Source organism: Podarcis filfolensis (genome assembly GCF_964270895.1).
Source record: "Podarcis filfolensis genome assembly, chromosome: 2".
Taxonomy (NCBI): Eukaryota; Metazoa; Chordata; class Lepidosauria; order Squamata; family Lacertidae; genus Podarcis; species Podarcis filfolensis.
This window is the reverse complement of record NC_139605.1, coordinates 65857000-65884229: the sequence shown is the minus strand read 5'-3', so window position 1 is coordinate 65884229 and position 27230 is coordinate 65857000. Positions and strand designations below refer to the sequence as shown.

Sequence of the window (27230 nt, the reverse complement as noted above, 5' to 3'; positions counted from 1 at the left end):
ATGTAATTCAACTTCATGTTGCAGAAGAGCTAAGAATAGTCACCAAATCCATTCTGGCATGACTTGAAGAGTGGGCACAACAGGAGTTTGGATTGGGTAAGAACTCAGACTGTCACAGCAGAAGTCTGGAACATATTCTCAAACAGAAATTCAGAAGACTGGTTAACCAAAGTATGGGGTGTAGTGAATATGATAGAAGTGACCAGTCGGATAGGGCAAGAGGGGGAAGGCAGTTTTAGAATGCTTTGTAGAAGAATGATGTACGTTCACAATGCATTGGATGACTAAGGCGCAATCAAATGCAACTCACACATACAGTGGTACCTCGGTTTAAGAACAGCCCTGTTTACGAACGATTCGGTTTATGAACTCCGCAAAACTGGAAGTTGTGTCCTGGTTTGCGAACTTTACCTTGTTCTAAGAACGGAATCCGAATGGTGGAAGGGCACCAGTGGCGGGAGGCCTGATTAGGGAAAGCACGCCTCGGTTTTAGAACGGTTTCAGTTTAAGAACGGACTTCAGGAATGGATTAAGTTCGTAAACCGAGGTACCACTGTACTTTGTTAGGGGTGATCTATGATTATTATCAAATGCACACTTATTCTTAGTCTATATGGCCATGTATATGATAGTATAATTATTAATGGAAAAGGTAATCTCTTTTCTTCATTTTTTAATTCTCTTTTCTTCCTCTTTTTGCACATACAGTATATAAATATATCTCCCTTCACTGGTACTGTACTTTTTTACAATCATGATCATGATAATGACATTCAGAAGATGTCACAGAGTGGTCTCTCACACATTTTCCATAGCTGACTTTGTTTTAGCAACTTGTTCATGTCCAAACTATATTGTTTTAGAAAATCCCAGTGAGATCATTTGCTTTCATGATTGTGGCTCTGTTGACTGGCCTGCTTCTTTACACCTCTAGAGATTATTTCTCTTAAAAGCTTAACTTAAATATGAAGGCACTTGAATGATAAGCGGTTGTTTTCTTAACAATCATCACAGACGTGAGGAAATAAGAGTTCATTCTGGGTCTGCACAATTCACAGTTGGAAATCTTTTACCTTTGGGGTAAAAAGTAAAGAACTGAGGTCATCACATTATGAAATTACGTGATCTTAGTTAATGTGCCACTGGTGTTATCTGGTAATGTATAACTATAGGTCAAGAGTAAAAATCCTGAGAGTTTGGTTACAACTGTGCTAGTGAAACCCCTGTTCAAAGTATTAGCACTGGGCTCTGTGGATTCTGAGTAGCAAAATGTCATTTCCATCATGGAAATTTTCTTAAATGCACAGGCTGGGGTAGGGGATGCAGTGCTGAGTTTGGGAGTGGGAGGCTCAGATTCAAATGTATGCCCAGCCATGATTGAACTGGGCACATAGACATTTTCTTACAAAGAGGGGCAACCCCACCCCCCACCCCGATGAATGTGCAGAATACAATATCCAGTTTCTTTCGATTTGCTTTTTGGGACAAAACACATACACAGTGTATATAGTGAAGGAACAGCACAGTACACATAACTCTGTGTGTATGCTGGCTTAACTATTTTGCAACCTCTGTGATGCATTGTCCACTCTGGACAGTTACTTTGTATTTCATAATTCTGAGATTAGGAAACCTGTTTTTCTAGTTCTCAGTAACCTGGCAGCAGGTGATGTTACTCCTAAAATATGCCTCAGTTTAGCAATCTGTTTCCAAAGAATTCAACCCATTAATTTGCTTGTTGCTGGTCCAGTCTCCTTCTTTGCATGACATTTGCACCACTGTCCCAATAATGTGAAAAGTAAGCCAGCAGATCTAAGCAGTGTGTGCATATAGTGAAACGTACACAGGAACAAATTCAGCAGTAACAAAAGCCCCATATGGAATATACATGTGAGGGTGGACAATTGTATTGCACCTGCTGGTCCAACCACTGGCTTTCATATGCTCACTTGAACCTAAGAAAGGAGTCTACATGCGATTCAGGGATCACTGATGCAAACAAAGGTTGCAGGACATGTGTACTGACCCAAAGCACATACAAGATGAATGGGTGCAAGATCTGTCCAGGCATTTGGGTGAACAAACAGAGGACACAGCAAGTATGACAAGTTCATATCCCAAAGGGATTGCTATCTAAAACAGACCAGGGGAAATAACAATATTAAATAATTAGCTGAGCACTCCTTCTGGAAATACGTTTTGTTGCAGCAAAAGAGGAAGAAGAAGAAGAGAAGAGTTTGGATTTGATATCCCGCCTTTGACTCCCTTTAAGGAGTCTCAAAGCGGCTAACATTCTCCTTTCCCTTCCTCCCCCACAACAAACACTCTGTGAGGTGAGTGGGGCTGAGAGACTTCAAAGAAGTGTGACTGGCCCAAGGTCACCCAGCAGCTGCATGTGGAGGAGCGGAGACGCGAACCCGGTTCCCCAGATTACGAGACTACCGCTCTTAACCACTACACCACAGGTGAATTGATTATGGCACTAACTTCCACATCCAGGTATCTACTGGAAACACCTTCCTGTCCATCGTTACATTTTGCTGGAAAAACAATTAAGAGCATAGCTATATTTCTGATTATCAACAACAATCCTCCTAGTGTTGATGGCTGGGGATGGGTGGGTATTAACAGAGGAGCAAGTAGGCCCCATCCCAGCCTACTTGCCTCTTCACCAACCTCTGTGAGTAGAGAAGAGCACTGCTGCTGGGGAGTAGGGGGCTCACCAAGCAAGCTTCACCTGCCAAGTGGGAATGTACCACTAGCAGCAACCCAGGGTGTTTCACAGCACTGGCACCTTTGCATCTGCTGGATCCAGATCCTTGTAATCCCTCCACAGCCCTGATCCTCAGGCTCCTCAGCTGGGCCAGCCTAGAGCTAGTGCAGCAAAAAATGTGGGGTGGGTGGGAACTGTCCCCCACTCGCACTTTCCACCTTAGCCAGCAGAAGTTGGCAGGGCTGCAGCTGAAGTGGTGGGTGCCAGACCCTCCCAGCCCCCCACCAGGATTGCTCTGTAGCTCAAAATGAAGCAGCAGCAACTCATCTGTGTTAAAGCTAATGCTGTTTAGCCTAAATTCTCTTTTGGCTAAATTTTCCTTCCTATTCATCCAGAGAATTCATGACGATCTTCTTGAGTTCTTCTGTTTTCAGGAGGATACTTAAGTTAAAGATTGTCAACATCTTTTAGAAGCAGAGTGCTCTCATGTTTCTGTAACTGCTTAGTAATGTTCACCCTATGGGTGAGGAGGTGAGATGACTTTCATTTCATCCCCGCAAATATTGCTGGCCACTTTGGGTTTCTTATATGGTTATGTAATTCCAGCTATATGTCCACCAGTGCCAGATTTACGCAGGAGCTAAACCAGCTATAGCTTAGGGCCCCACTCTCTTGGGGGGAATTTAAAAGAAAAACAAACCTGGATGTACATTTCCAAAATATAAGATTAAAAACAAATAAAATAAAACCTACATACAGCAACTGTGTTTTGTGTTGTGTAGGCTCCTATGATGTAAGTAATGGGCCCTGCAAATTGTTATTTGCACATTTGTTATGTGCAAATGGCTTTAGATACCTATTAGGTCCATAAATTACCATATAGCATATATTCAACACAAAAAACAGCGATAATTTGTTGTTGGCAAAGGACAGCTGGACATATAAAGGGCCCCATTACATTCAGTAGCTTAGGGCCTCATCAAACCTAAATCTGGCCCTGATGCCCACCCATACAATTGTACTTTTGGGTTGCAAACCAGCACACACACACAGAGAGAGAGAGAGAGAGAGAAAGAGAGAGAGAGAATGAACTTCCCTTTTTCAAAAGCAAAAAACATATATGTGAACAAAGCAACTTAGTTATTTGCATTTAATTGGTAACGTATCCAGACTGTTTCTGTAGCCTTTGACTCTTGTGGCACTGTCCCTTTAAACTGGGTGGGTGTGATGTCACCGTGGGCTTTGAAGGCACTTTGGGAGAGACACAGTGTGAGAGGTTGGAATCAGAGTTGTTTCAGTTCTGAGGCTGCTGAAAGTTGTCAAAGAAACAAACTGCTGCAGTCACTCTGGGACACTGTGGGATGTGGAAAAAAACAGGCTGAAGGAGGCAGATTCAGATTCTCTTCTGTTGCTTGCTTGGTGCTGAAGGAGCTGAATGTGAACTGCAAACTGTCCAAGAATAAAACTGAACAGGACTGCTTTTTAAAAAATAATAATAATAATATTATGGGCAGCCTTCAATTGGATGATTTTGTAGCTGGATGGGTAGGAGGTAAGTGACCCTTGTGGGGTGCTGTGAAAAAGGATCAGCAGAGGGGCACATATTTCGCTGAATACTAGTTAACTCTGAGCTTGGCTGATGGTACACATGACATTCTGTGTAAGTGTTCCATGTATGTTAATATGTCCAATTTTGGAAGAAAAGTTCTGAATTCAGCAGTATTCCTTGTGCCTCGTGAAGTTTTATCTACTTGTTATGGATATAAAGACCTGTGTGTGTGTGTGTGTGTGTGTTTGTGTGTGTGTCAAAGGTAGCATACTCACACCCACAGGTAATGTATGGTTCAGATAAAAAAAAAGTATACTTCTGGGTGAAATACCATTATTAGCATATCCTAAGTCAATTAGCTATGGAGACAGAGCCCGATGTTTGGACAGCTGGGACATTATGTTGGCCAGTCAAAATGCACCATTCATCCACTCCCTTGCCCTTCATGAACTCCAGTTCTTTCTAGAAATCCTGATAAGAAAATATGGATAATTGCCAGCATTTCGTCCACTTGGCTGCCTGTTTTCTGTGTGTGGACAAAAAGACTGATTGCCTCCCCTCACTCTTCTTGTTCAGTTGGAACCAGAGGTACTGTAAGGCCCTACAAAAAAGAGCTAATTTCGTCAGATTTACTCTTCCCATGTAGCTCCCTATCCTCCATCAAAATTTGCTCTGGAGATGTGGGGGGAAACATAAATACCAATGGGCTGGATTCATAGATCCAGTGGATTTCTGCTCGTTGAATGTTTCAGTTGATAGAAAGGGAGAAGAGAACTTCCCAAATATATCTGCCAGCAGTCTACTCCACAAAAACTGCATCAGAGGCTCAGAAGACTCCCTTCCCCCAAGAACACCATGTGAGGTAATGCGGGTAATTCGAACCCCCGACCTTCTGATCGGTGAGCCCAAGAGGCTCAGTGGTTTAGACCACAGCGCCACCCGCGTCCCTAGGGCATGAACAGGGGAAACTAAGTGAAAATCACCTTTCCTTCCTCTAACCGAGAGAGCTTCTGCTGGACTGAAGGCAGAACTGCAAAGAGATGGAGCCCTTCCAGGAATGGAAGAACCCCTTTTGCAAATGGAAGGGCTCTGCTGGCTTCACGCTAGTTGTTTTTCCGGATTCCTATTGGGAATTGAAAGGCAATGCTTGCCACAATGGGCTACTAATAGTCCATGAGTAAATACACACATACATGAAACAGTCAAAAGTGGATCTTGTGGTGACAAGCGCTGCACTGTACATTGATGGGTAAAATCTCTCACCAGCTCCCTTTTTGCTCAGAATTTACCAGCTCTCCGAGCAAGCATTTGGGAAAACCTCATCTGTTTTCTAAAAACGTGGACTACAGGAGCCACATGCACCCCAGGACATCACCTTGTGGCAAATGGTGAAATTTGCCATACATGCATAGCTACTGAGAGCTCAGATAGACAATTTGCCAGATTATTTTTTTTGTAAAACTGTCCAAAGGAAACATTCTGGACAGGAAAAATTACTTTCTGTGCTTTGCTCACTGGAGGAATAGTCATGCAAAAAGTTGCTTCAATTTAATGAGCTCTTAATGCATTGCAGCCCTTGAGATGAAGCTGAAGACAGGAACAGTCATAGCTCAGTGCTAGCAGAGCATCTGTTTTGCATGCAGAAGCTTCTAGGTTCAATCCCTGCCATCTCCAGTTTGGGCTGGGAATGTCGCCTGCCTGAGACCCAAGGGAGCTGCTGCCTGTAGACAATACTGAGCTAGACAAACCAGCAGCTTATGTTCCTAGGAGGAATCAGAAATACTGGTGTGTGTGTTTTAGTAGAAAGGTCATATTGGGTAGGATGGGCTTTTGTCCCTCCAGTAATGGACAGTTGATTCAGTGAAGGCTTATGTAAACAGAATGGAGGGAGGAAAGCAATTTTTGCATATTCCCTCTTCTCCCTGCATTATCTACCACCCACCCCTCCAAATCCGCCTGGTAGATTGGGGGACTCTTTGAACCATGTGAGAGGTGGCATGGGGGTGAAGAGGGGAGGGCAAATTGGGATCAATATTCTCCTCCTTGTTCCATTGACAGGAGCCTCTGATGGATTAAAGAGCCTCCCCATAGCAAGAAGCAGAATGAGATACGACTAATGTATTCCCGAGAAAGGGACGCAGGTGGCGCTGTGGGTTAAACCACAGAGCCTAGGACTTGCCAATCAGAAGGTTGGCAGTTCGAATCCCCGTGACGGGGTGAGCTCCCGTTGCTCGGTCCCTGCTCCTGCCAACCTAGCAGTTTGAAAGCACGTCAAAGTGCAAGTAGATAAATAGGTACCGCTCCAGCGGGAAGGTAAACGGCGTTTCCGTGCGCTGCTCTGGTTCGCCAGAAGCGGCTTAGTCATGCTGGCCACGTGACCCGGAAGCTGTACGCCAGCTCCCTCGGCCAATAAAGCGAGATGAGTGCCGCAACCCCAGAGTCGGCCACGACTGGACCTAATGGTCAGGGGTCCCTTTACCTTTACCTTTAATGTATTCCCGAACCTTTGTTCATGTGTTTACTGTATTTTCCAAGTATGACACAAAGTATGACCCTCCTGGAATGTATCAGGGATTTGTGGCTTTCTCCAGAAAGGAGAGCATATGAAATGTCTGTGATAGCTTTGCAAAGTTTCATTCTTAGCCAAAAAGGGGGTTGGTCTGTCTTATCCCATGATTCTTTGTATTGTCTGAGGCAGAATATGCACATATTTCCCCCCTGTGCAATGTGAGAGCTTCCTCTCTTCATCTGGCCCTCATATGTTCATTAGGAAGATCATTGAATCTTAGAATTGTAGAGCTGGAAGGGAGCCCACGGGTCATATTGGTGGTGGGTGATGAAAGGATTCTGCTTCACAGATTACAATGAAGCAGAGAACAGGAAGTACGAGTGGCTTGTGCTTCCTTTGGCGCTCTCCACCAAGTCATAAGATTCTAAGTCACTGAAGAGATGAGTTATAGAGAAGAACAGGAGTACAGTCTTCCTTGTTTTCTTCTTTTGAGGAATTTCCCTACTCCTTAGATTGGGTTGCCACATTCAGTGTTTGGCCCTCCTTCTCTGGCCTTGGAGACGGCCTTAGATCTCAGGTCCAACAGCTTCTCCATGGGCTTCCCCACTCTCTCATACCCAGTTCCAGGGCTTGTCCCTCATAATGATGTGAATGCTTGTGCTCTCTTGATATTGACTGTTCGTGCCTTCCTGCTTTTAAGAGGTGCGAAGATGTATAGTACCGAATTGTAATCCTACCCCTTTCAGGAGAACCTGAGGTGACAGCCTCTTATTGTTATTTGCAGAGTAAGAGTTCAGGCATGCAGGTGTCCCAGGAAAATGTATGAGATCTCCTGAAGAGGCTGCAACAATGTCCTTTAGTTTACCAGAAGTGAGCATAGAAGGAGGTTGGGGTGGAAGATTGACTGGGGATGTTCCTGGTAACCCTGTTGAATTTCTTAACCAGGAGAATCATGTGCACCATCTTGAGCTCCTTGGGAGAAAATGTGGTATATATAAATCATAGAATTGTAGAGTTGATCATCTAGTCCAACCCCCTGCAATGCAGGAATCTCAGCTAAAGCGTGTAAATACATACATACATACATACATACATACATACATACATAAGTGGCAAATAGAAAAGCCAGCTATCCCAGGACTCTTGTTTTGCTAATTAACTCTTATAAGAGAGACTGTTAGTTACTTTGCAAAATCCTTGGAGTAAGAGAAATAAGGCTATTTTTCTCATTGCTTCTTGCCCTAAGATGCAGAGCTTTTGTAACACGTGTAAAATTCTTATATTTCACTTGATGAAAGAGTTAAGGAGGGGGGAAGTCTTCAAATTATAGCCTAATAGTGTGTGTGTGTGTGTGTACACACACACACACACACACACACACACAGAGTGGTACCTTGGGATGCTAACGGGATCCGTTCCGGAGCCCCATTCGCATCCTGAACAGAACGCGACTGTGCATCTGCGCATGCACGGGTCGCCTTTTGCCGCTTCCGCGCATGCGTGTGACGTCATTTTGACTGTCTGTAAATGCGCAAGCGGCGAAACCCAGAAGTAACGCGCTCCGTTACTTCCGAGTCGCCGTGGAGCGCAACCCGAAAATACTTATCCTGAAGCGTATTTATCCCAAGGTATGACTGTGTGTGTGTGTGTTTGTGTGTATAGTGCCATGCTCATGCAACATCCTCTTCTGTTTTTCAATGGGCAAATGTTCATTTGGCAAATAGCACAGCCTGCCGTCTTGCTATTACCTCCCAAGGGAGCACATTTCACGGCCACCAGCCTTTCCAGCTGATTCTGTCTGGTGGCAGTCCCAGACACTGTAGTGGTTGTTTATACTGTAAAGCTGTAAAATGACAAGGTAATTAATGGTAAGGAAAATGTAAATGACCTGTCACCTTTACAGTAGATGCAGGATCAGTTCTAGTGAAGATTTACTAGCGGCAAATGTTGTTTACTCACATTACTAAAAATAAACTCCAGTTGCACTGTGCGTACACATGATAGAGAGGGATGGTCTGCCTTGCATGCTGTCTTTCTAGTAAATGCACAACATGTTTACCATGCTAAAAAGATAGCGTATGAGGAAGCTCTTAGGACCACTGAGTTGATGGCTGATGTAATTCAGCTTCTGTCCTCTATGCGGAAGAAAATCTAAGCAAAGTAATATAAATATTCTCTGTCCAATTTATCTGTTTAAAACATCATAAAATCATACAGGATCATTTACAGAGATTCTGAAAATTAGATAAACAGGTATGACAATAAAGAGACATTAATAATAATAATAATAATAATAATAATAATAATAATAATAATTAATACCCCACCCTCCCCAGGCAAGGCCAGGCTCAGGGCGGCTAACAAGCAATAATAAAAACAAGTTTTTTATTTTTAAATGACAAATGGGTTGCATCATGAAATTCTGTGAATGGAGTTCCACTCTTGCAATGCTCCCTCTTATAGATGCATGGAGAGGCAATTTCCATTGAATGGCACTACAGTATATATATTTATCTCTCCACTCATTAGTGCATATTCACTGGGTACTTTATAAACACTTTCAGTCCCTGAAAATCTACTCTGGATAATTGGGGGATCCTTCAGTCCTTCATGGAAGGTGGTATAGAAGCTTGAAGCAGAAAGGTGGGAAATTTGGCCAAAAAATAAAATAAATCACCTCCATCAGTGAGAGTCTCTGCTGGATCAAAGGCTCTCCCAGAATGGAAGATCAATTCTGGATCCAAAATTCTCTCTTCTATTCCACCTACAATTTTACATTAATTTTTAAAAAGAAAAAGGGGGGAAGAAGATTGTTACTTCATGTACAGAACTACTCATGTTCTCAGACTTTGCTTAAACAATTAACAAGGAACAGTAACTGTTCAAATTTGGGCAAATGATAGAAGTATAGTTTTATAAGCAGGCGAGACTGATAGTCCAATGGTCAAGAAGGTGATTTCTGCAAGTGCTGTAGAGGAAAATGAGGGGTAGGTAGCCCGGCCTGATCAGATCTAAAAAGTGCTGCTAGTGATCTTATAATATTGAGCTAGATGGGCCATGGGTTAGATTCATTATAAGGCAACTTCCCTATGTTTCTAATAGATAAACAGAACACAATTCTTGCATAGAGAGAGCAACTATTGATTAAATTTGGAACCTAAGGCTTGTATCCCATGTAGTGCTAGGTAGGTGCAGGGGCGTAGGAAAGGGGTCGCCCCAGGTGACAAATTATCAAGGGGGGTGACAAATTATCAAGGAACAATTACTGCCCTACTAGGGCGGTTCATAAAAAAACTCTCTTTTTTTTAATGCCTGCTCCAAAGGTCTTATCTTACTACACTAGGGATTATATAGCTTAATATGAAATTTCATGCATATCAGTTAATATCTTGACCCTCCTCCACGAAAATAGCTGTTTACTTGGCATTTTTCCTATGTCATGAAGGCTGAAATTTCAGCAAAGCACGTGCCTTTGCTAGACACTTTTCGGGCACCTGCTAAAAGCCTTCTTCTTTAGGCAAGCATACCTAGATGCTTGGGAAGTTGAAGTAATTTTAATCTTAATATTTTAGCTTTTGTATGTTTTAAAGTAGGATTGTTAATTTTTCCTGATTTTATTGCTGTGGTGTTTTTTTTGTTTTTTGTTTTGGTAAACCACTTTGCAGGTTTTCTAAAATAAATTTTATTAAATAAATAAACAAGAAATATAAATAAAATAACACAAGCCAAAACACAATCCATCCTGTAGCTTTAAGTATCTGTCCATAGTTGCCTACTTGTTATCAAAGGCTCAGAATCCACATTCCTTTGTAAGTAAATATGAAATAATGTAAAACCATTTTTGCAGGCAAAAAACTCCAAAAAACAATGTGTGTGGAGGGGGTGACAAAAAATTGTCTGCACCAGGTACCACCTGACCTTCTTACGCCTCTGGGTAGCTGTCATAGAATCATAGAATTGTAGAGTTGGAGTAATCCAGTCCAGCCCCCTGCATTGTCCCATTGGTGCAAGGATTTATTCCCCCTCTCTCTTCCCACACCTCCTGTGCATGCCCTGTGCTCTCCCCCCAAAATCTGCTCTGGAGCATTGGGGAGAAATCTCATAACAGATTTAGGGGGCATGTGGGGGGAGGAGAAAAGGAAAAGCACCATTGCGCAAGTGGAAATCCTTGTGCTGACAGGATGGTTATGCAGCGCTATATTGGATACAAGCCTAACAGGTTCGAAACATTGGCAATATTTAGATCCTTGGTGGAAGGCAAGCCAAAATGCCAAGGTGCTAATTGCTTGGCTTTTCATCTAACAGCTAAGCCCTTATTTGCCAGATATCTCAGCTTGAGAATAACAACAACAGATACTGATGGGTTCAAACTTGTTCTATAGATTGGTTGTCAGTACATCATCTGTTACTTACCTGGCTAATGACCAAAGACAAGAATGTTCATTTCCTCATCTGTATACTTAAATAAGTTTTGTCATAGCACTCGCTCAGAAAAGTTAACAGTATATTTGACTCCACCTTGGTATGTGCTAAAAGAAACACACCTTTGGTGCAGGAAAGTATAGGTAGCTTTCTCTGACTGAAAGCAATTTGATGGGAATCCCTTCCAATTAAGAGAATGCATCACATATGACAAAAAAAACCAACAACCTGAAAAGGGTGGAACTAAATTTTACTCAGAATATTGAAATTAATGGGCTAAATCTGTGATGTTCATTCATTTCAGTGGGTTTGCTCTGAGTAAAACTTAGTTGAATACCACCCTAAAACAGGAAACGGTTTCCAGATGGTTTCCAGTAATAGTTGCCAATAAAGTTGATCAAACTAATTGATTTCAAATTGGTAGGCAAATTCCTGCCCCATTTATTTACATAGATTTACCAATTACATTGGTTTCAATGTTAACCAAACCAAATAGCATGGTAACAACTGGGATCCTCATCAATATTGTACTTAAAAACCTCCCCAGGAGCAAAATCCTCTCCTGGCACCTTACTTCACAGACGACGATGATGCATTAGATATTTTCCTGCTGAATGAGAAACAGGTGGGTAGGAGTTGAGAGTGTTAGCTCAGATTTGGCAGCCTCCTCCTCTTGCACAACTACTGTCTTATTGAAAAACTCTCAGAAATGCTCCCAAGTAAGTAAAAAAACAAAAAATCTACACAAAACTGTCATTTATTTTCTCGATGAGAGAAATCTGAAAACCTAATTTCTGTATGCATGTTATGCACGTCTTATGCATAGTATGTTTAATTATTTGTCTGTATTCTCAGTGTCTCCTGGTAATTTTGAGTCATCTTGTTCTCAAATTGGGTGAACAATAAACTGGATGCAAAAATCAATGTTAAGGGTAAAGCTTTAAACACATCCTGACTTATGAAAGAAAGCTGCAGAGAATATTTCCAAATACCGTATTTTTTGCTCTATAAGACTCACTTTTCCCCTCCTAAAAAGTAAGGGGAAATGTGTGTGCGTCTTATGGAGTGAATGCAGGCTGCACAGCTATCCCAGAAACCAGAACAGCAAGAGGGATCGCTGCTTTCGCTGCACAGCGATCCCTCTTGTTGTTCTGGCTTCTGAGATTCATAATATTTTTTTTCTTGTTTTCCTCCTCCAAAAACTAGGTGCGTCTTGTGGTCTGGTGCGTCTTATAGAGCGAAAAATACGGTATATTCTGTAGATCACTTTTAGCACACGTTGTGGAGGGTTATGGGCTATATAATTCCTCACAGAGAAGGTACCGCCTGGATAGGTGAATTGAAAATAGGCAAAATTTCACATCAGCTGATGGTCTGTAGTTATTTCATTAATGTATTTTTTCATGGCATCCAAACTATTGTGCTCAGATCTATTTTTCTAGAAAAAGAGGTGCCAGAACTCACCATGAACCCCTCCCTCATTCTTCTGAGAGGTGCCAGAACTGAGTTCCTGTGAGTTCTCCCTGGAAAAAAAGCCCTGGTTATGTTCTGACACACAGGTTGGAAATTGCCGGCTCAGGATGCAACCCTAATCTTGGCAAGGCTTAACAGAGTGGTGGGGCCATTGCTGCATCCACAGCTCCACTGAGCATGGTGTCAAGGGTGAAAGGGAAGGCTGATTGCTGCACCAACCTGGAGATGACACAGTGAATGGACCCAGACTGGACCCTATGCTATCATGTGGCAGCAGTGGGGCTGGCCTGAGATCTATTCCAGAGCTTTCTGTTGCCTTCTGTCAATGGAGAACCCATCAGCAGCACTTTCACCCTCCTGTTTGGTGGGCAGAAGGGTGGCTCTGTGCTAGAGATGGGGCACTGGCACCATCACTCTGCAGACAGAAGCTGGCAGAGCTGGGCAGAGGAACCCTTTTTGCCCAGTCCAATCCACACCCCAGCCTGGTCCAGAGAAAGTACGGATTTGTACTGACAAGCAATTCCTCTGGGGTGCTTATGCAGCGACCATCTATGGTTCACATTGTTTTCTCAGCTTGCATAATTATGCTGGTGGGAGCTGACTAGGAATTTACAAAACAGAGAGGTTTGTCGTTTGTTCAGATGGCAGCCCCCCCCCCCCCCGCCCATGCTTTGAGGTAAACAACAAGATACGTTTTTAAAAAATGACTTGTTTTTTATTCAGTTGTTTTATTTTAATCTCCAGGAGCTGCTGCTGTAATTGTGGGACATCCTCTGGACACAGTAAAGGTAAATAGTGTTGCAGTCGTTCTGAAATCAGTTTAGTATACCTCGGGTTACAGACGCTTCAGGTTACAGACTCCACTAACCTCGGGTTAAGAACTTTGCTTCAGGATGAGAACAGAAATCGTGCTCTAGCAGTGCGGCAGCAGTGGGAGGCCCCATTAGCTAAAGTGGTACCTCAGGTTAAGGACAGTTTCAGGTTAAGAATGGACCTCCAGAACAAATTAAGTTCTTAACCCGAGGTACCACTGTATACAAAACAGAAAGAGATCATGTTACAGAGAACATGGGTACTCTTTGTAGTGAGATACGTAGTGAGAAGCTTGCACACTGTTCAGAGATTGAGGTGGTGTGCAACAATGTGTGTGTGTGTGTGTGTGTGTGTGTGTGTGTAAAAGGATCCCTGGACGGTTAATTCCAGTCAAAGGCGACTATGGGGTGTGGCGTTCATCTTGCTTCAGGCTGAGGGAGCTGGCATTTGTCCACAGATAGCTTTCCGGGTCATGTGGAAAGCCTGGGGCAGCATTTCACAAATGCGTGAAACACCCCCATAGTTGTGTTTAGGGTTGCCACCTTTTCACTGACCCTGCTCTTATGTCTTAACTTCAGAGAAGTCGCAGAAATATCAATGAAGTTTTCTCCATATTTTACCCGCTTATTTTTTTCCCCTGCTGTTAATTCACAGAAGCAGGACTAATTTAAAAATGGCAAATCCTAGCTATAATAGTGGTTTACATTTCTACTCCCCGACCTCTACAGGATAAATCATTTCCCATTCCCCCTTTAAGTTTCATTACTCGAATCTGTAAAGCCCTGGTAGAAATTTGGATGTTCTAATCTAAAGGATAAATATACCTCTCTGCGTCAGACAACAAAAAACAGATCTTTGCAAGAGATGTCCTTCCCTTCTGCGAACTTAACAATGGGTGGATGCAATTGTTTCTAAGGGCGTAATAAAAAGGGCAAAAAAGGTTTCTGCAATGTGAGTCAGAAATGAAAGTCCATGTTATAGGAAACTGGTAGCTACTTCATTTGGGAGATTCTTCAAGAGATGCCCTACATTTGTGTGTTTGTTTCCGTGGCTTGGAAATATCCACTGCTTTTTTTAAAAAAAAAATGTTTAGGGGTACTCTCATTTTGACTCAAGAAAATCACCATTTTATAGTTCAGATTGGGAAAAATAAATACAGTAAATGGACAAAAGTACAAAGAGTCACAAAATGTTTAGGGGCATGCGTACCCCCAGAAAAAAGCACTGACGATATCTAAAGAGAAGCCACTGTGACTGCAGAAGCACCACCAGAGTTCAGCTCCTGATTTAGCATGCCACTGCGAACATTATACCATGGATTTGCCATGCTGCAACCCACGGAGCACTTGGATGCACACGGATGACGCTGTAGGTTGCAAAGAAGCCCTCATGGTCCATGTGAGACTCGGCCCTGAGACTGGGTGTCTGTTCCAACCTTGGTTTACAGCCTTGTCCATTTTACGATGCAGAAGATGCTGCCTGTTGCCAGGGCCAGGATATTGCAGGAGACTGTTCCAGCGTGTAGCAAGTGCTGTCTTCCCATGAACAGGGTTGTGGCTGTGCATGCTTGGAGGGTTTGAAAGCGAGAGGCGTCAAAGTACAGTGCTTGGCTGAATGCTCTCCCCCCCCCCCCCCCCCGCTCCTTCCTGTCGTTGCTGTGCCAGAGCACTAATCGCATTTGTGTGTTTACAATTTGTTGTGCTGTCCATGAAGCAAGCGTCGAAGGAATATGTGCCTTCCAGTTCTGGCAAATGGATTGTTTCATACTGTCGCTGCTGGTAGTGCGTGCCACGAGCCGACAATAGGTCTTGTGGGAACATTTTTGCTACGTTTCCTACATTTGCTTGAGCACAGCCAAGAAACAAGCAACGCATCTTTCAAGGCTTAAAAGACAACTGTCAAGCTGGCACCTTCTTTGCCCTTGGATCTGGATGCAGCAGGGGAATAGCAACGAGGCAGCTTTGTTGCATTTCCAAATCAGTGGGGGGAAGGGAAAGGTCTTAAATGGTGAATGGAGAAGTGGAGTCATAGAGTAATTCAGTATTTACTGATGAACATAGCAAAGGCGCATCCTGAAGAATAGGGGGCTGAGAATGGGGACCCGTGAGGAATAGCTTGGTGCATTGAATGTGGATTATGTTCCAGTACATCAGGTCTCTTCAAACTAACAAGTAAGCCATGTAGGCCGTGCTCAGAGGGAGTACTTTGACAAAACTTTAAACCCCATGAAGGATCTGCCAGCCAGAGGGCTGATTTCAATGAACAAGAAATTAATGTGATGGTCAGTGAATAAAAGGAATTTGGAAGGTAGCTTAAGCAAGCATGACCTGGATTTTAATGTAGCTAAACCAGATTGCTCTTATGGTTTGTGTCTGTGTATGGGTAAGTATGGGATTCAGCTTTCGCTTAGCCAGACAGACACTTAAGTGCTGCCCAGCACTCTAGTTTTTGATGAATCCTTGAGCAACAAATCTGTTAAATGATATAGTATAATTAACCAAGCAAATAATAAAATAAAGAAGTGAAAAAGTAAAAGATTGTGCTAAATCCCACATGTGCTGTCTCCCTCTCTCTCCTCTTTTACTGTGGTTAGAACTGCTTCTGGTAATGCATAGACTGGACAGAGAGCATGATTTGTTGCCCTGATTTTTCTTTGGAACAAAGCAAGAATTATAGTCAAATAAAAGTGGACATTGTTTGTAAAGCATGTGCTCTCGATTAATTGGAAACACATTTCTTTCTGTTTAATTTCATAATTGTGTTCTTCTGTAGACTCGCTTGCAAGCTGGACAAGGCTATGGAAACACATTTAAATGTGTTCTCACTGTCTACAGGAATGAAGCTGTAAGTATATAATTTTGTCAGAATACACCATGACAACTCTAGACTTGAAGACGCCCTCAGCATAGCAGCCTCTGATCCTATTCTGCTAGTGTCTCCCTCACCCTCCTGCTCACCGTGGCAGCCTTAGCTGCTGGTGGGTGTTAGTAGCAGGCAGCAGTGTTGGTGATCAGAGTGCCAAAAAAGGGTGCCAAGCAGCGTTTGACCCAAGCAGGACATGCCAGGTGCTGAAACTGTCATTGGAATATACAACACTAAATGGATCAATGGTCTAATTTCATGTAAGGCAACTGGCTCATGACTAACTAACCAACATGGCCCATTCTGTGGTGACTTGAGACAGGGCCTTCTTGGTGGCAGCACCCAGATCGGATAATTCCTTCCCTGAGAAAGTGTGATTGTCCCACACACTGTCAAGTTTGCGATATCAGGTAAAAAGATTTTTGTTGGAGATATGCTTTTCATTCTGGGTCTTAACAGTGTTATAGCTCCACTGCTGCATACTCTCCAACATTTCTCCAGTGAAAAAAGGGATGTCCCATTCCATAATGATAATTTTACTATTTATACCCCACACATCTTACTGGGTTGCCCCAGCCACTCTGGACAGCTTCCAACATACATAAAAATGCAATAAAACGTTAAACATTTAAAAAGCTTCCCTATACAGGATTGCCTTCAGACGGCTCAGGGGTCGGAGAACTCCAAACCCTCCAACATTTCTCCAACAAAAATAGAGATAGGCTAACATACCCTCCAAAACTTCTCCAATGAAAATAGGGACATCCTAAGGAAAAGTGGGACATTCCGGGATCAAATCAGAACCCAGGACGGCCTCTGTAAATCAGGAATGTCCCTGGAAAATAGGGACACTTGGAGGGTCTGCTGCTGTATGATGTCATTATCTTAGTTGTGCTGTTCTTAAACATATTGAGTTACTGTGTACAATTGCTGCACTTGCTATTATGTTGCTCAGTGTCAAGCGGAAGGGAGGTGTTGTTATTTTTTAAAGCCATCACTCTTGTTTTATCCGGGTAAAACTGTGATTTTAAAGCTTTCTGGAAGGAACAATCATACACATTCTTATTCACATCCAACTTTCTTTCATCTGCAGGTGGCTGGGTTCTTCAAGGGAATGTCTTTCCCACTAGTTAGCATTGCTATCTACAACTCAGTGGTCTTTGGTGTATTTAGCAATACCCAAAGGCTCATTAGCCAACAGCGCTATGGGAATTCTCACCATCCTCCATCACTTGCGGACTTGGCTTTAGCAAGCATGGCAGCAGGGGCTGTTTCAGTTGGAATTGGTGGTCCAGTTGATCTGGTAAAGATAAGGCTGCAGATGCAGACACAAACATTTATTGCAGGTAAAAGAAAATCCAATTTTTAATTTCTTTTTAATCTTCTGTGTTTGTTTCTAGCTTATACTTTATCCCGCCTTATAATGATATGTCGGTGGTGTTACAGCTAGATGACCAACGTATATGGCTCATTCTTGTATATAATATTTTTTTACTCTACCATGTGTTCTCATATGTGTAGAATGAAGTATACCTAATACAACTCTCATTTAGCATTTATGGACCAAAAAAGTTTAAAATGCTTCTAATTGCAGATGGATAAATATTTAGCTGCATGAAGGTGCAAAGATTCTTCAGAGTCCTGACCTCAAATTATGTGATGGAAAACATACAGTGAATAGAAGCGATATTGTGAGGCTCTGATATGAGTGGAGAATTTCTCTCGCTCTTTAATTTCCGAGCTTTGAGCTACAGAGAACTACACAAGCAAAAAGCAGTATCTGCCACAGTATTGTTTTATTTATTAAAGCAGAAAACAAATAGAAAACAACAGGTTTTTTATAAGCTGTTAAGGCCAGAACATGAGTATGACAAAGAAAATCTGAATGTATTGTACAGCTCATTTTGAAAAGTGAGCTGTTGTTGAAATGAAAAGATTACCATCAAAGCTGCAGGCAATTTTCCTTCCTCCTTTTTTGCCATTGCCGTCAGTTTTCTTCCAGTGTAATATTACAGAGGGATGTTCCCAAAACTATTTGTCCTACAGGCAAACCGCATCGTGTTAGTCACATGTTTAAATTAGTGTGATTAACACTTAATCTGACCAGCTGTATTTTGGAGAGCAGTTTCAGGGGCAAAAGGCAGACCAGGAAAGAGTAATTGGCAGCAAAAGTTGGAATAGGACCAGAATGGGAGCAGGTTCCAGATTAAGGTTCTGCAGTGCAGATACTTTTTATTCAAAACAAGAGCAGCTGGATCAAACACTTTTGTTAAATATGAAAGGTAGTTTGGACCTTACATTGCAATCACCAAGCACCAGAGCCAGCGCTGGGTTTGTAGGTAAGGTGCCCCCCCACCTTCCCAGAACCACCTGGGAAGAATCATAGAGTTGGAAGGGACCCTGAGGATAATCTAGTCCAACCCCCAGCAATGCAGGAATCGCAGCTAAATAATCCATGACACATGGCCAGCCAACCTCTGCTTTAAAACTTCCATAGCAGCTTTTAGTCAGACAGAGATTGTCAAAACGAAAGAAGGAACATAAAGGAAACAGACATGGAAAACGATGTTCTGAAGAATACTAGGTAACTTGACACTAAGTGTGTTTTTCCTTGCTCCAGCAGCCAACTTAAACCTGAAGCACAGAGCGGCTGGCTTTTCAGTAGAGACTGCTTACAGAGGTCCAGTTCACTGTGTTGGCATGATCCTTCGGCAAGAGGGTTTAGGGGGATTGTACCGCGGTTCTTCTGCCATGATTCTGAGGGATATTCCAGGATATTGCTTATACTTCATCCCTTACACGTTACTTTGTGGATGGATCACTCCAGATGGATGCCTTTCTCCAAGTCCCTTTTCTGTGTGGATGGCCGGTGGCATTGCAGGTATGTCCTTTTCTGTTCTCCTTCACCAGAAATGATGCTGTCTAGAGCCTTGATTAAATTTGAGCTCATTTATTCACTCCTAACATGCTTTTAGAGTGTTGTTTGTGCTGTACTTTTGTACTGTTTTATTGTTGTTAGCCGCCCTGAGCCCGGCTTCGGCTGGGGAGGGCGGAATATAAATAAAAATTTATTATTATATTATTTTTTCTGTAGTGGTGGCAATGTTAGTGGTAGCCCTAGAAGTGTTTTAAATTGAAGACATATTGTGTTTGTTTATCACATAAGTTGCTCCTAGGATTGCCATCAGTATTTTGAAAAGTTTTAATGTGCTTATCTATTATACGATCATGCACACTGTGCAGTCAGAGGCCCAGAAAAATCTGTTATTACTGTGCAATGCACTGATCAGTGTGCATAATTTAGCAGCTGTGTGCTGTGGCTGATGTTGCACAAAGCAATGAGGTGCCTGGCTGGTTGCCTCCTTCCACTTGGTAGCACATGCCTTTTGAGCAGTAGAGTCACAGTGGAACGGAAGAGAAAAGGTGATGAAAACAGGGCACACAGTCAGAAGAAGCTGACATTTGACTGACACCTTGAGTCCACCAGCCAAGACAAGCTCATCTCCCCTTAAGGATGAGCTAGCTCAGTCTCACTCATCTGCTTGGTGCCTGCCTAAGTCGAATAATTTAGTTTAAATTATTTAATTGGATTTCTATACTGCTTAATCAGCCACAGCTCAAAGTGGTTTACATGGTTACTTCAAAAACCTCCTTCTAACAACAAAGGGACACAGCAAAGGAATGGTCTCCACAATATACAAACTACTGCTCCAAAACCCCACAGGCACCCTTGATGTAATTAAAAAACAATGGGAGGACAACATAGACTATGAGATTAACCCCACCCAATGGACTAGAATGTGGTCTAAACCTCCCTTTAAATCCATATCAGCGAAAAGGAAAGGACTCACCCTGAAACTCACTTACGGATGGTACCTAACACCATGGAAACTGATGCTAATATGCCCAGGAACCTCACCAAAATGCTGGAGAGGGTGCACCTTCACAGGAACATACCTCCACATGTGGTGGAAATGTCCCAAAATCTGGACATAAATCATACAAGAAATATGTGAAATAAGTAAGCAAGTATTAGAAGTCACCCCAGAACTGGCCCTACTAAACATCTTCCAAGATAATAATGCCCACTCACATCATAAAGAGCTCATAACCCACCTACTCTCAGCAGCCAGAAACATCATGGCCAGACACTGGAGAGACCTGTCAGGAGTAAACATGGACCATTGGTATCAAATAGTATGGGAAACAGCCTAATTAGAAAAGCTAACCAATACCCCAAAACTGACATGGGGACAAATAGAAGAAGACGCCTTCACCCCGGTTTGGTTTCCCCTTATCACATACACAGCCCAACAAGACAACAACAAGAATCCCCTGACAGCATACGAATCAATCTGGCTAACCTGATTAAAAAATACACACTCACGCCCCACTCACACAAAAAAACAATTCTCACTACAGCCAACCAAAGACAACCAGCCACACCCTTAGCCACACCCAACCTCTCCCACCACCAAGGAAATACAACAAGAGCGAAATGTTGAATTCCTCCCACTATATTCCATGTAAACCACTGTTTTATTGGGTTTTATAAACAAGAATAATAATATACAAATAAGCATACCAAGTTTTCTCATGTCATTTGTATATCACAAAAATAGCACAATAAATGTGGGAAAATATCTAGAACATATGTTTCATTATTAGCGATCAATGTATAAATTCTTGGTTTGTGAATTAGTTTAAACAGTTAGGAAAAAGAAGAAAAAAATTAAGGGGGGAAGGGGGGGAGTGGGAGTGGTGAGTGGGGTGGGGTTAGGGTTATGCTTCTATTATTCTACTTCGTGTGTGTGAGGGGTTGTGTCAGCATTACTTGTATGGCTTCTCTTACTATCCACTTCTCAACATTCTGCCGGTGCAAGCGTTTCTGCTTGCCAGAAGGAACAATCCTTCTCTCCTCTCCACTATGAGATATGTGGGGGGTGGGCGTTCTCCAGATCAGCCAGAGTGGATTTGGGGGGGAAGCTTGAGCTTTGAGGGGAAATCCCAGAACAGCAGAGAGCAAGGATTGTTCCATCTGGCAAGCTGGCATTGAATTCCTCCCTATGCATTTTTATGAACATGGATCTTTCATTGTAAACCACCCTGGTAATTTCTGTAGAAGGATGGAGCATCATTTTACTTAGAAAATATAGTTTACTCCGCTGTTGGCTCTCTGTTACTGAAGAACAGAAGCCCAGCTGAAGTAAGCTAAGTGACAATTCCAGCACATTAGCACCATCTCACTTGAAGACAAAGTAGTTGCCAGTTAACAAGAAGAGGACCTCTAGAACAGGCATAGGCAAACTCCGGCCCTCCAGATGTATGAGACTACAATTCCCACCATCCCTGACCACTGGTCCTGTTAGCTAGGGATGATGGGAATTGTAGTCCCAAACATCTGGAGTTTTCCTATGTTTGCTCTAGTATTTCACAACACTGACACCATCTCAAGTCACTGTCCTGTAAAAACACATTTAGCACAATGTGAAAAGCCCCAGATTTAACTATAGCAAGCAATCCATATTTATGAAACTGTAGTGCATTAACATTTCACAACAAATACTACATTCAAAACTCTGCAGTTCTTAAATGTCACCTCTTTTTAGTACTGAACAGAGAAACACTTAGGAGAAGGGGGGCAGAATAAGTCATTGAATAAAATAGGTCAAAATCTACTTCCTGAAGTGTCTCACTTCCCTGCTGTAGCAAGAATTGTTGACAAGCTTGTCTGAAGCAGATGAGGTCATTTTAAATGGCAAGCTAGGGCCACTTCAGAAGTGGATATATTTGTTATTAAATACAGTACACCTGTTTGCCATTCAACAAACAAGGAGCATGTTGTATTTAGACAAGCAAGCCAAGTACCATTAGCTACCAATCTAACTTTATTTTAACCAGGTAGCAAAATTCACATTATCTTAAGTTACATTTCATATTCTAGCATATTTTTAATAGCTTGACTCCTAAAGACAACTACAATTCTCTTCGATGAAGGTGCTCAGAAAACCTTTCGTATTCATATCTAATACTTTCCCCTTTTCTCGTAGGAGCAATATCTTGGGGAACAGCCACTCCTATGGATGTTGTCAAGAGTCGCCTTCAAGCTGACGGGGTTTATTTGAACAAATACAGAGGAGTCATTGACTGTATCTCCCAAAGTTACCACAGTGAAGGTCTAAAAGTAAGCACTATCAAAATACTAAATATCAGGAAATAGGTTTTGGTAACAAGTTGCATGTGGGTCTATTATGCCCATGGCAGCCCTTATTTACAACTTAACTAGCACAGTTATGCATAATGAAGAAATGGAATTCAAGTCCAAATGGCCTTGAATAGCCGTGATAACCATCTTCTGCCTCCAGTAAATGTGGCCTACCCATTTTTTTTTATTTTCAGGGCCCACCTTATTTCTATGACTGTAAGCTGTTTTTAACATGGTGTTTTATTTGTTGTAACTCACTCTAGGAGCTTAGGGTGGAAGGCAGGTAATTAATAATATTGCTTGCCAAGCTGTGGTGGCAGGCTGCACATCCCCCATTCCCATGGACCAGAATTTTTTACAGACATTCCTTTCCCAAGTGAAAAATGTTGCCTCATGCCACTTGAAAATCATGCAAACTAAAGAATTACGGCTTGAAGTTTTGCCCATTAACCATTGTTGATCATGGAGCTGTTTATAGCTGATAAGAAACCACTAAACAAGGCTAGCTAGTTGTTCTGGTCAATATGAATTACTGTATCCTCATTTTGTGATGTGGGAAGCAGGCACATGGAATGTCATTACCCATAAATCAGCACTTGCTTATAGATGATTAAATGCTGCTATGTCAGCACTTACCTCAATCATCATCATCCCGTTTATCTCAGCTCATCAGCCTTAGGTTGCTGCCATGAATATTCCCACTGCCAATTTATATTGCCTGCAGCCACCCACAGCTGTATAAACAGATATCATCAGTGGAAAAAATATCACCCCAGACAACTCCTTGTTGTCTATATGGCATCCCAATTGTGGAAACTTCTCCTTTTGAAGTTTGTTTAGAACCTAATTTATTTATTTTCCAGTGCCAGGTGAAGACAGTTCCCTTTCCCCAGTCTTTTAGATAGGCCTTCTGAATATCTGAGACCCATATGACGGATGGGGGTACTGATATGTTTTTAAATGTAATTTTCATATTGAGTTTTATACTGTTGTGACTTCCCCTGTGATCACTTATGTTGAGGGGAGGGGTGAAATATTGATTTATTTAACTTATTAAATAATAATAATTTATTATGTATACCCCACCCATCCCCAGCCACCCTGGGCAGCTTCCAGCAAAATATTAAAATACAATAATTCATCAAATATTAAAAGCTTCCCTAAAGTAACCTGGACACAACACTGCTCACTGACCAGTCCTTGTATCCATTTCATATATATATATATATATATATATATATATATATATATATATATATATATATATATATATATAATCTTTTAAAAAATAAATCACTTGTGGGGGGGAACAACCTTGTTCAAATTCCTTTTGGCTCTATGCCTAGAAACATAAAAGCACAAAAGAGAAAACCATCAAGGAGAAGGACAGACATGGGGGGAAAGATTCTCCTGAAATCCATTGTCATGGACTGGCTGGATGCAGATTCGTGGGAGGCACCAGTCAGGGAACCCCCAACTGAACCACCAGGGGAGGATGGCTCAGAGCCAGGGGATTGGTGGTGGAACAGCAATGAGTGGTCAGATGAAGAAGGAGCAGGCTGGGAGAAGGAGGTGTCAGCAGCAGGTGAAGTGACAGGGTTAAGTGAGCAGGAAGAGTCTGAGATGGATTGCAGTTCAGACTCTGAGGCTACAGAGGAGGGGGCTGTCATTTACAGTGCCAGATTTATGTATAAACTAAACAAGCTATAACTTAGGGCTCCATGTTTTATAAAATAAAACATACATACAGCAACAGTGTTTTCTGTTGTGTATGGACCTATAGGGATGCAGGTGGTGCTGTGGGTTAAACCACAGAGCCTAGGACTTGCCGATCAGAAGGTTGGCGGTTCGAATCCCTGCGACGGGATGAGCTCCCATTGCTCGGTCCCTGCTCCTGCCAACCTAGCAATTTGAAAGCACATCAAAGTGCAAGTAGATAAATAGGTACCGCTCCAGCGGGAAGGTAAACAGCATTTCCGTGCGCTGCTCTGGTTCGCCAGAAGCAGCTTAGTCATGCTGGCCACATGACCTGGAAGCTGTACGCCGGCTCCCTCAGCCAATAAAGCAAGATGAGTGCTGCAACCCCAGAGTCGGTCACGACTGGACCTAATGGTCAGGGGTCCCTTTACCTTTACTTTTATGGACCTATTAGGTCCATAAATTACCATATAGCATATATTCAACACAAAAAACAGTGACAATTTGTCGTTGATAAAGGACAGCTGTAAATATAAAGGGCCCCATTACCTTCAGGAGCTTAGGGCCTTATCAAACCTAAATCCAGCCCTGGTCATTTATCAGTTATCACAATCCTTTTAGAACATTAATGAGAAAACCGGAGTCTCCTAATGTCTAATTCCCATTTGTTAGGTCCCATCCCAATTATGTTCTGTCCAAAATACAAATTGATAAGCTCTTTTGATGTAAATTTTCCTTCTTTGTTCTGAACAGGTCTTTTTCAGGGGCCTTACAGTGAATGCAGTGCGAGGATTCCCAATGAGTGCTGCCATGTTTCTTGGATATGAACTTTCACTCAAAGCTCTAAGAGAACAAGCAGAAGCAAATCCTTGAATTCCAGGTCAGCTGCATGGTAACGTTTTGAGGTTTCATGCCTTTTCTGTCTATACAGCTAGGGAATTATTGCAACACCAAGGTAGACAGTGATGCTGCATATATTTATTTGAAGGCAATTTCCACTTAAACCAGTTAAAAATACTTTCACATAATTGTTAAAATCCAGCACAGACTTGAATGCTCTCCAGCACATTAAAATCAATGTAAAACCAATTAAAGTTGTATTCCTGCATGGTCTGCCTTGAGAATGAGTCTCATTCAACTCATTGAAGTTTACTTCTAGGCATGTGTGCATAAGATTAGACTTTAAATGAACCAGATTGGCTAGGAATGGAGGAAAAATTCAATTTAGTACTTATGTAAAGTTGAATCTACCAAATATGCACTTTTTGAAGCAATATATGAACCATGACACACATTTGCACTACTCTGAATTTTGTGATGCAGTTCTTCACCCAAACAATATTTACAGCAATGCATATATTAGGGGAAAGTATGCATAACATGAAAATATTAGTGAAAATTACCATACACCCAAAAATGCATTACAGTAGGGGAAATTGCTTGCAAAAAATGGTACATTGGTCAAAACTGCATATAAAAATAAATTTTATTAAGAGAAAGTTGCATGAAAATTGACTTTTCGTGAGGATTTCTTTTTTAAAAATCTCAAATTGCTGCAAAATGTGGAGAACGTAATTTAAGATTTGAAAATGAGATATGGAGAGAACTAAAATTGACAGATCCTTCGACCCCTTAACCTTTGTATCGGATTGTTGCCACTAAGTCCACCATTCCCTCATTTTCAGACAGAAGCACCATTCTTTATATAACTAAAACCGCACTGTGCACACACAAGAGGGCGGTATCAGCTGGCTTGAGAGAATCCCAATGTTTGCAGAAGTAAAAATAAATAATAAATAATAAATAGTGGAGGAAGCAAAACCCAAATAGCCATAGTGTGAGAACACTGGTCTTACCTACCTATTGTCTACACTGACTGGTAGCACCTGTCCAGAGTTCCAGATGGGTCTCACCCAGCCTGACACAGCATAGTTCTGGTCATGGGAGTAGCTTACTCAGAACGGGCCCATCCAGTAGATCTGTTGCAGGAATATTGGCCATGTTTCTGGAAATTGGTTTTGGCTTTTCCAAGAAACTAGTTTAAGCTTTATAAGCTCTTAAACATTCACAACCAGTTCAACCAGAGATGATGCAGGAATTCCAAAAACTGGTACAATGCCAATGTCTCCAAAATGTTGCTGTATGTAGGCAGCTTGTGGGATTGCTTTTCTGATGACTGTTTCTTTTGATCCTAAGGGAACTTCTGTACTTGAGCATTGCTTTCACTTCCTGAACCAAATCAACTGCACGGCCTTGATCAGAAACTTGATTTTACCAACGTGGCATATGAAGTGAAGAAATTTCATCAGAGAATGTTCTGTTCACGATGAGTGATTTTTGATATGGTACATGGACTGAAGAGTTTCAAGGATGGATCAGCTGAATTCTCATTCAAATCCTTTCTCTTCTAAAATGTTTTGTTCTAAAGACAAAAACAATTTTAACATGCACATGGTTGTCTGGCAATGATAAAAAACGTTTATTGGTGAAGTAAGAGTGCAACATGTTCTGCTGGGAAACGACCACAGATGTCACTTTCTAGAACCATCAGTAAGTAGTTAATTGTGGTCCTTGAAGAATCAAAGAAAATATATTCCTGTGTACTCAAACTGTCTTCCCGTTTGTTGCCATGTGACTAGATACTTTATCCATTGTAAGACAAGAAAGAATGTAATAACCTCATGAAGAGTTTAAGCATTTATGTAGCAAATTTACACTTTTGATTCTTTCCCCCCATCCCAAATGTAACTCAATGTGATAAAATTCTTTGTACTGTCCCATGATGTTGCGTTCTCTGACATTTTATCTTATGGAGCATGGTTCGTTGCACCAAATGAGAATCCAAATGTAAGATCAAGTAAATCAGGTGGAATCACTGTATATCTGCCATCCATTCAGCACTGCTGTGGGTATCTGACTCCTAGTTGGCTCCTGTTAGTAAATGGGTGGCTAGAGTAGTGCATGCAGAATAGGGCTAGGCTGCTGT

At 42.0% G+C, this 27230-nt stretch overlaps 1 protein-coding gene across 9 annotated transcripts; it reads left to right on the top strand.

Annotated features, from left to right (window-relative positions):
* Positions 1-27020, top strand: SLC25A48 (solute carrier family 25 member 48). 9 transcript variants are annotated; one of them, XM_083600053.1, is made up of 9 exons: positions 3983-4265; positions 7556-7641; positions 13411-13454; positions 16252-16323; positions 17435-17687; positions 18962-19222; positions 22392-22525; positions 24998-25124; positions 26441-27020. In XM_083600053.1, the coding sequence occupies exons 5-8, from the start codon at positions 17456-17458 to the stop codon at positions 25115-25117; spliced, it is 747 nt and encodes a 248-aa protein (XP_083456179.1). In that variant the 5' UTR covers positions 3983-4265; positions 7556-7641; positions 13411-13454; positions 16252-16323; positions 17435-17455; the 3' UTR covers positions 25118-25124; positions 26441-27020. The 9 variants fall into 9 exon arrangements, with proteins under 9 accessions (XP_083456180.1, XP_083456173.1, XP_083456175.1 ...); XM_083600054.1 differs by lacking the exons at positions 3983-4265; positions 7556-7641 and adding an exon at positions 1-96; XM_083600047.1 differs by lacking the exon at positions 7556-7641 and having other exon boundaries at positions 3957-4265.
* Positions 27021-27230: the final 210 nt, after the last annotated feature.

What these genes read in the sequence shown, in the direction of transcription:
- SLC25A48 (XM_083600047.1), top strand. Translation starts at nt 4,220, where the DNA reads ATGGGCAGCCTTCAATTGGATGATTTTGTAGCTGGATGGGTAGGAG. An exon ending in GACACAAACATTTATTGCAG is followed by an intron (nt 17,688 to 18,961) that starts GTAAAAGAAAAT and finishes TCCTTGCTCCAG; the next exon opens with CAGCCAACTTAAACCTGAAG. An exon ending in GATGGCCGGTGGCATTGCAG is followed by an intron (nt 19,223 to 22,391) that starts GTATGTCCTTTT and finishes CTTTTCTCGTAG; the next exon opens with GAGCAATATCTTGGGGAACA.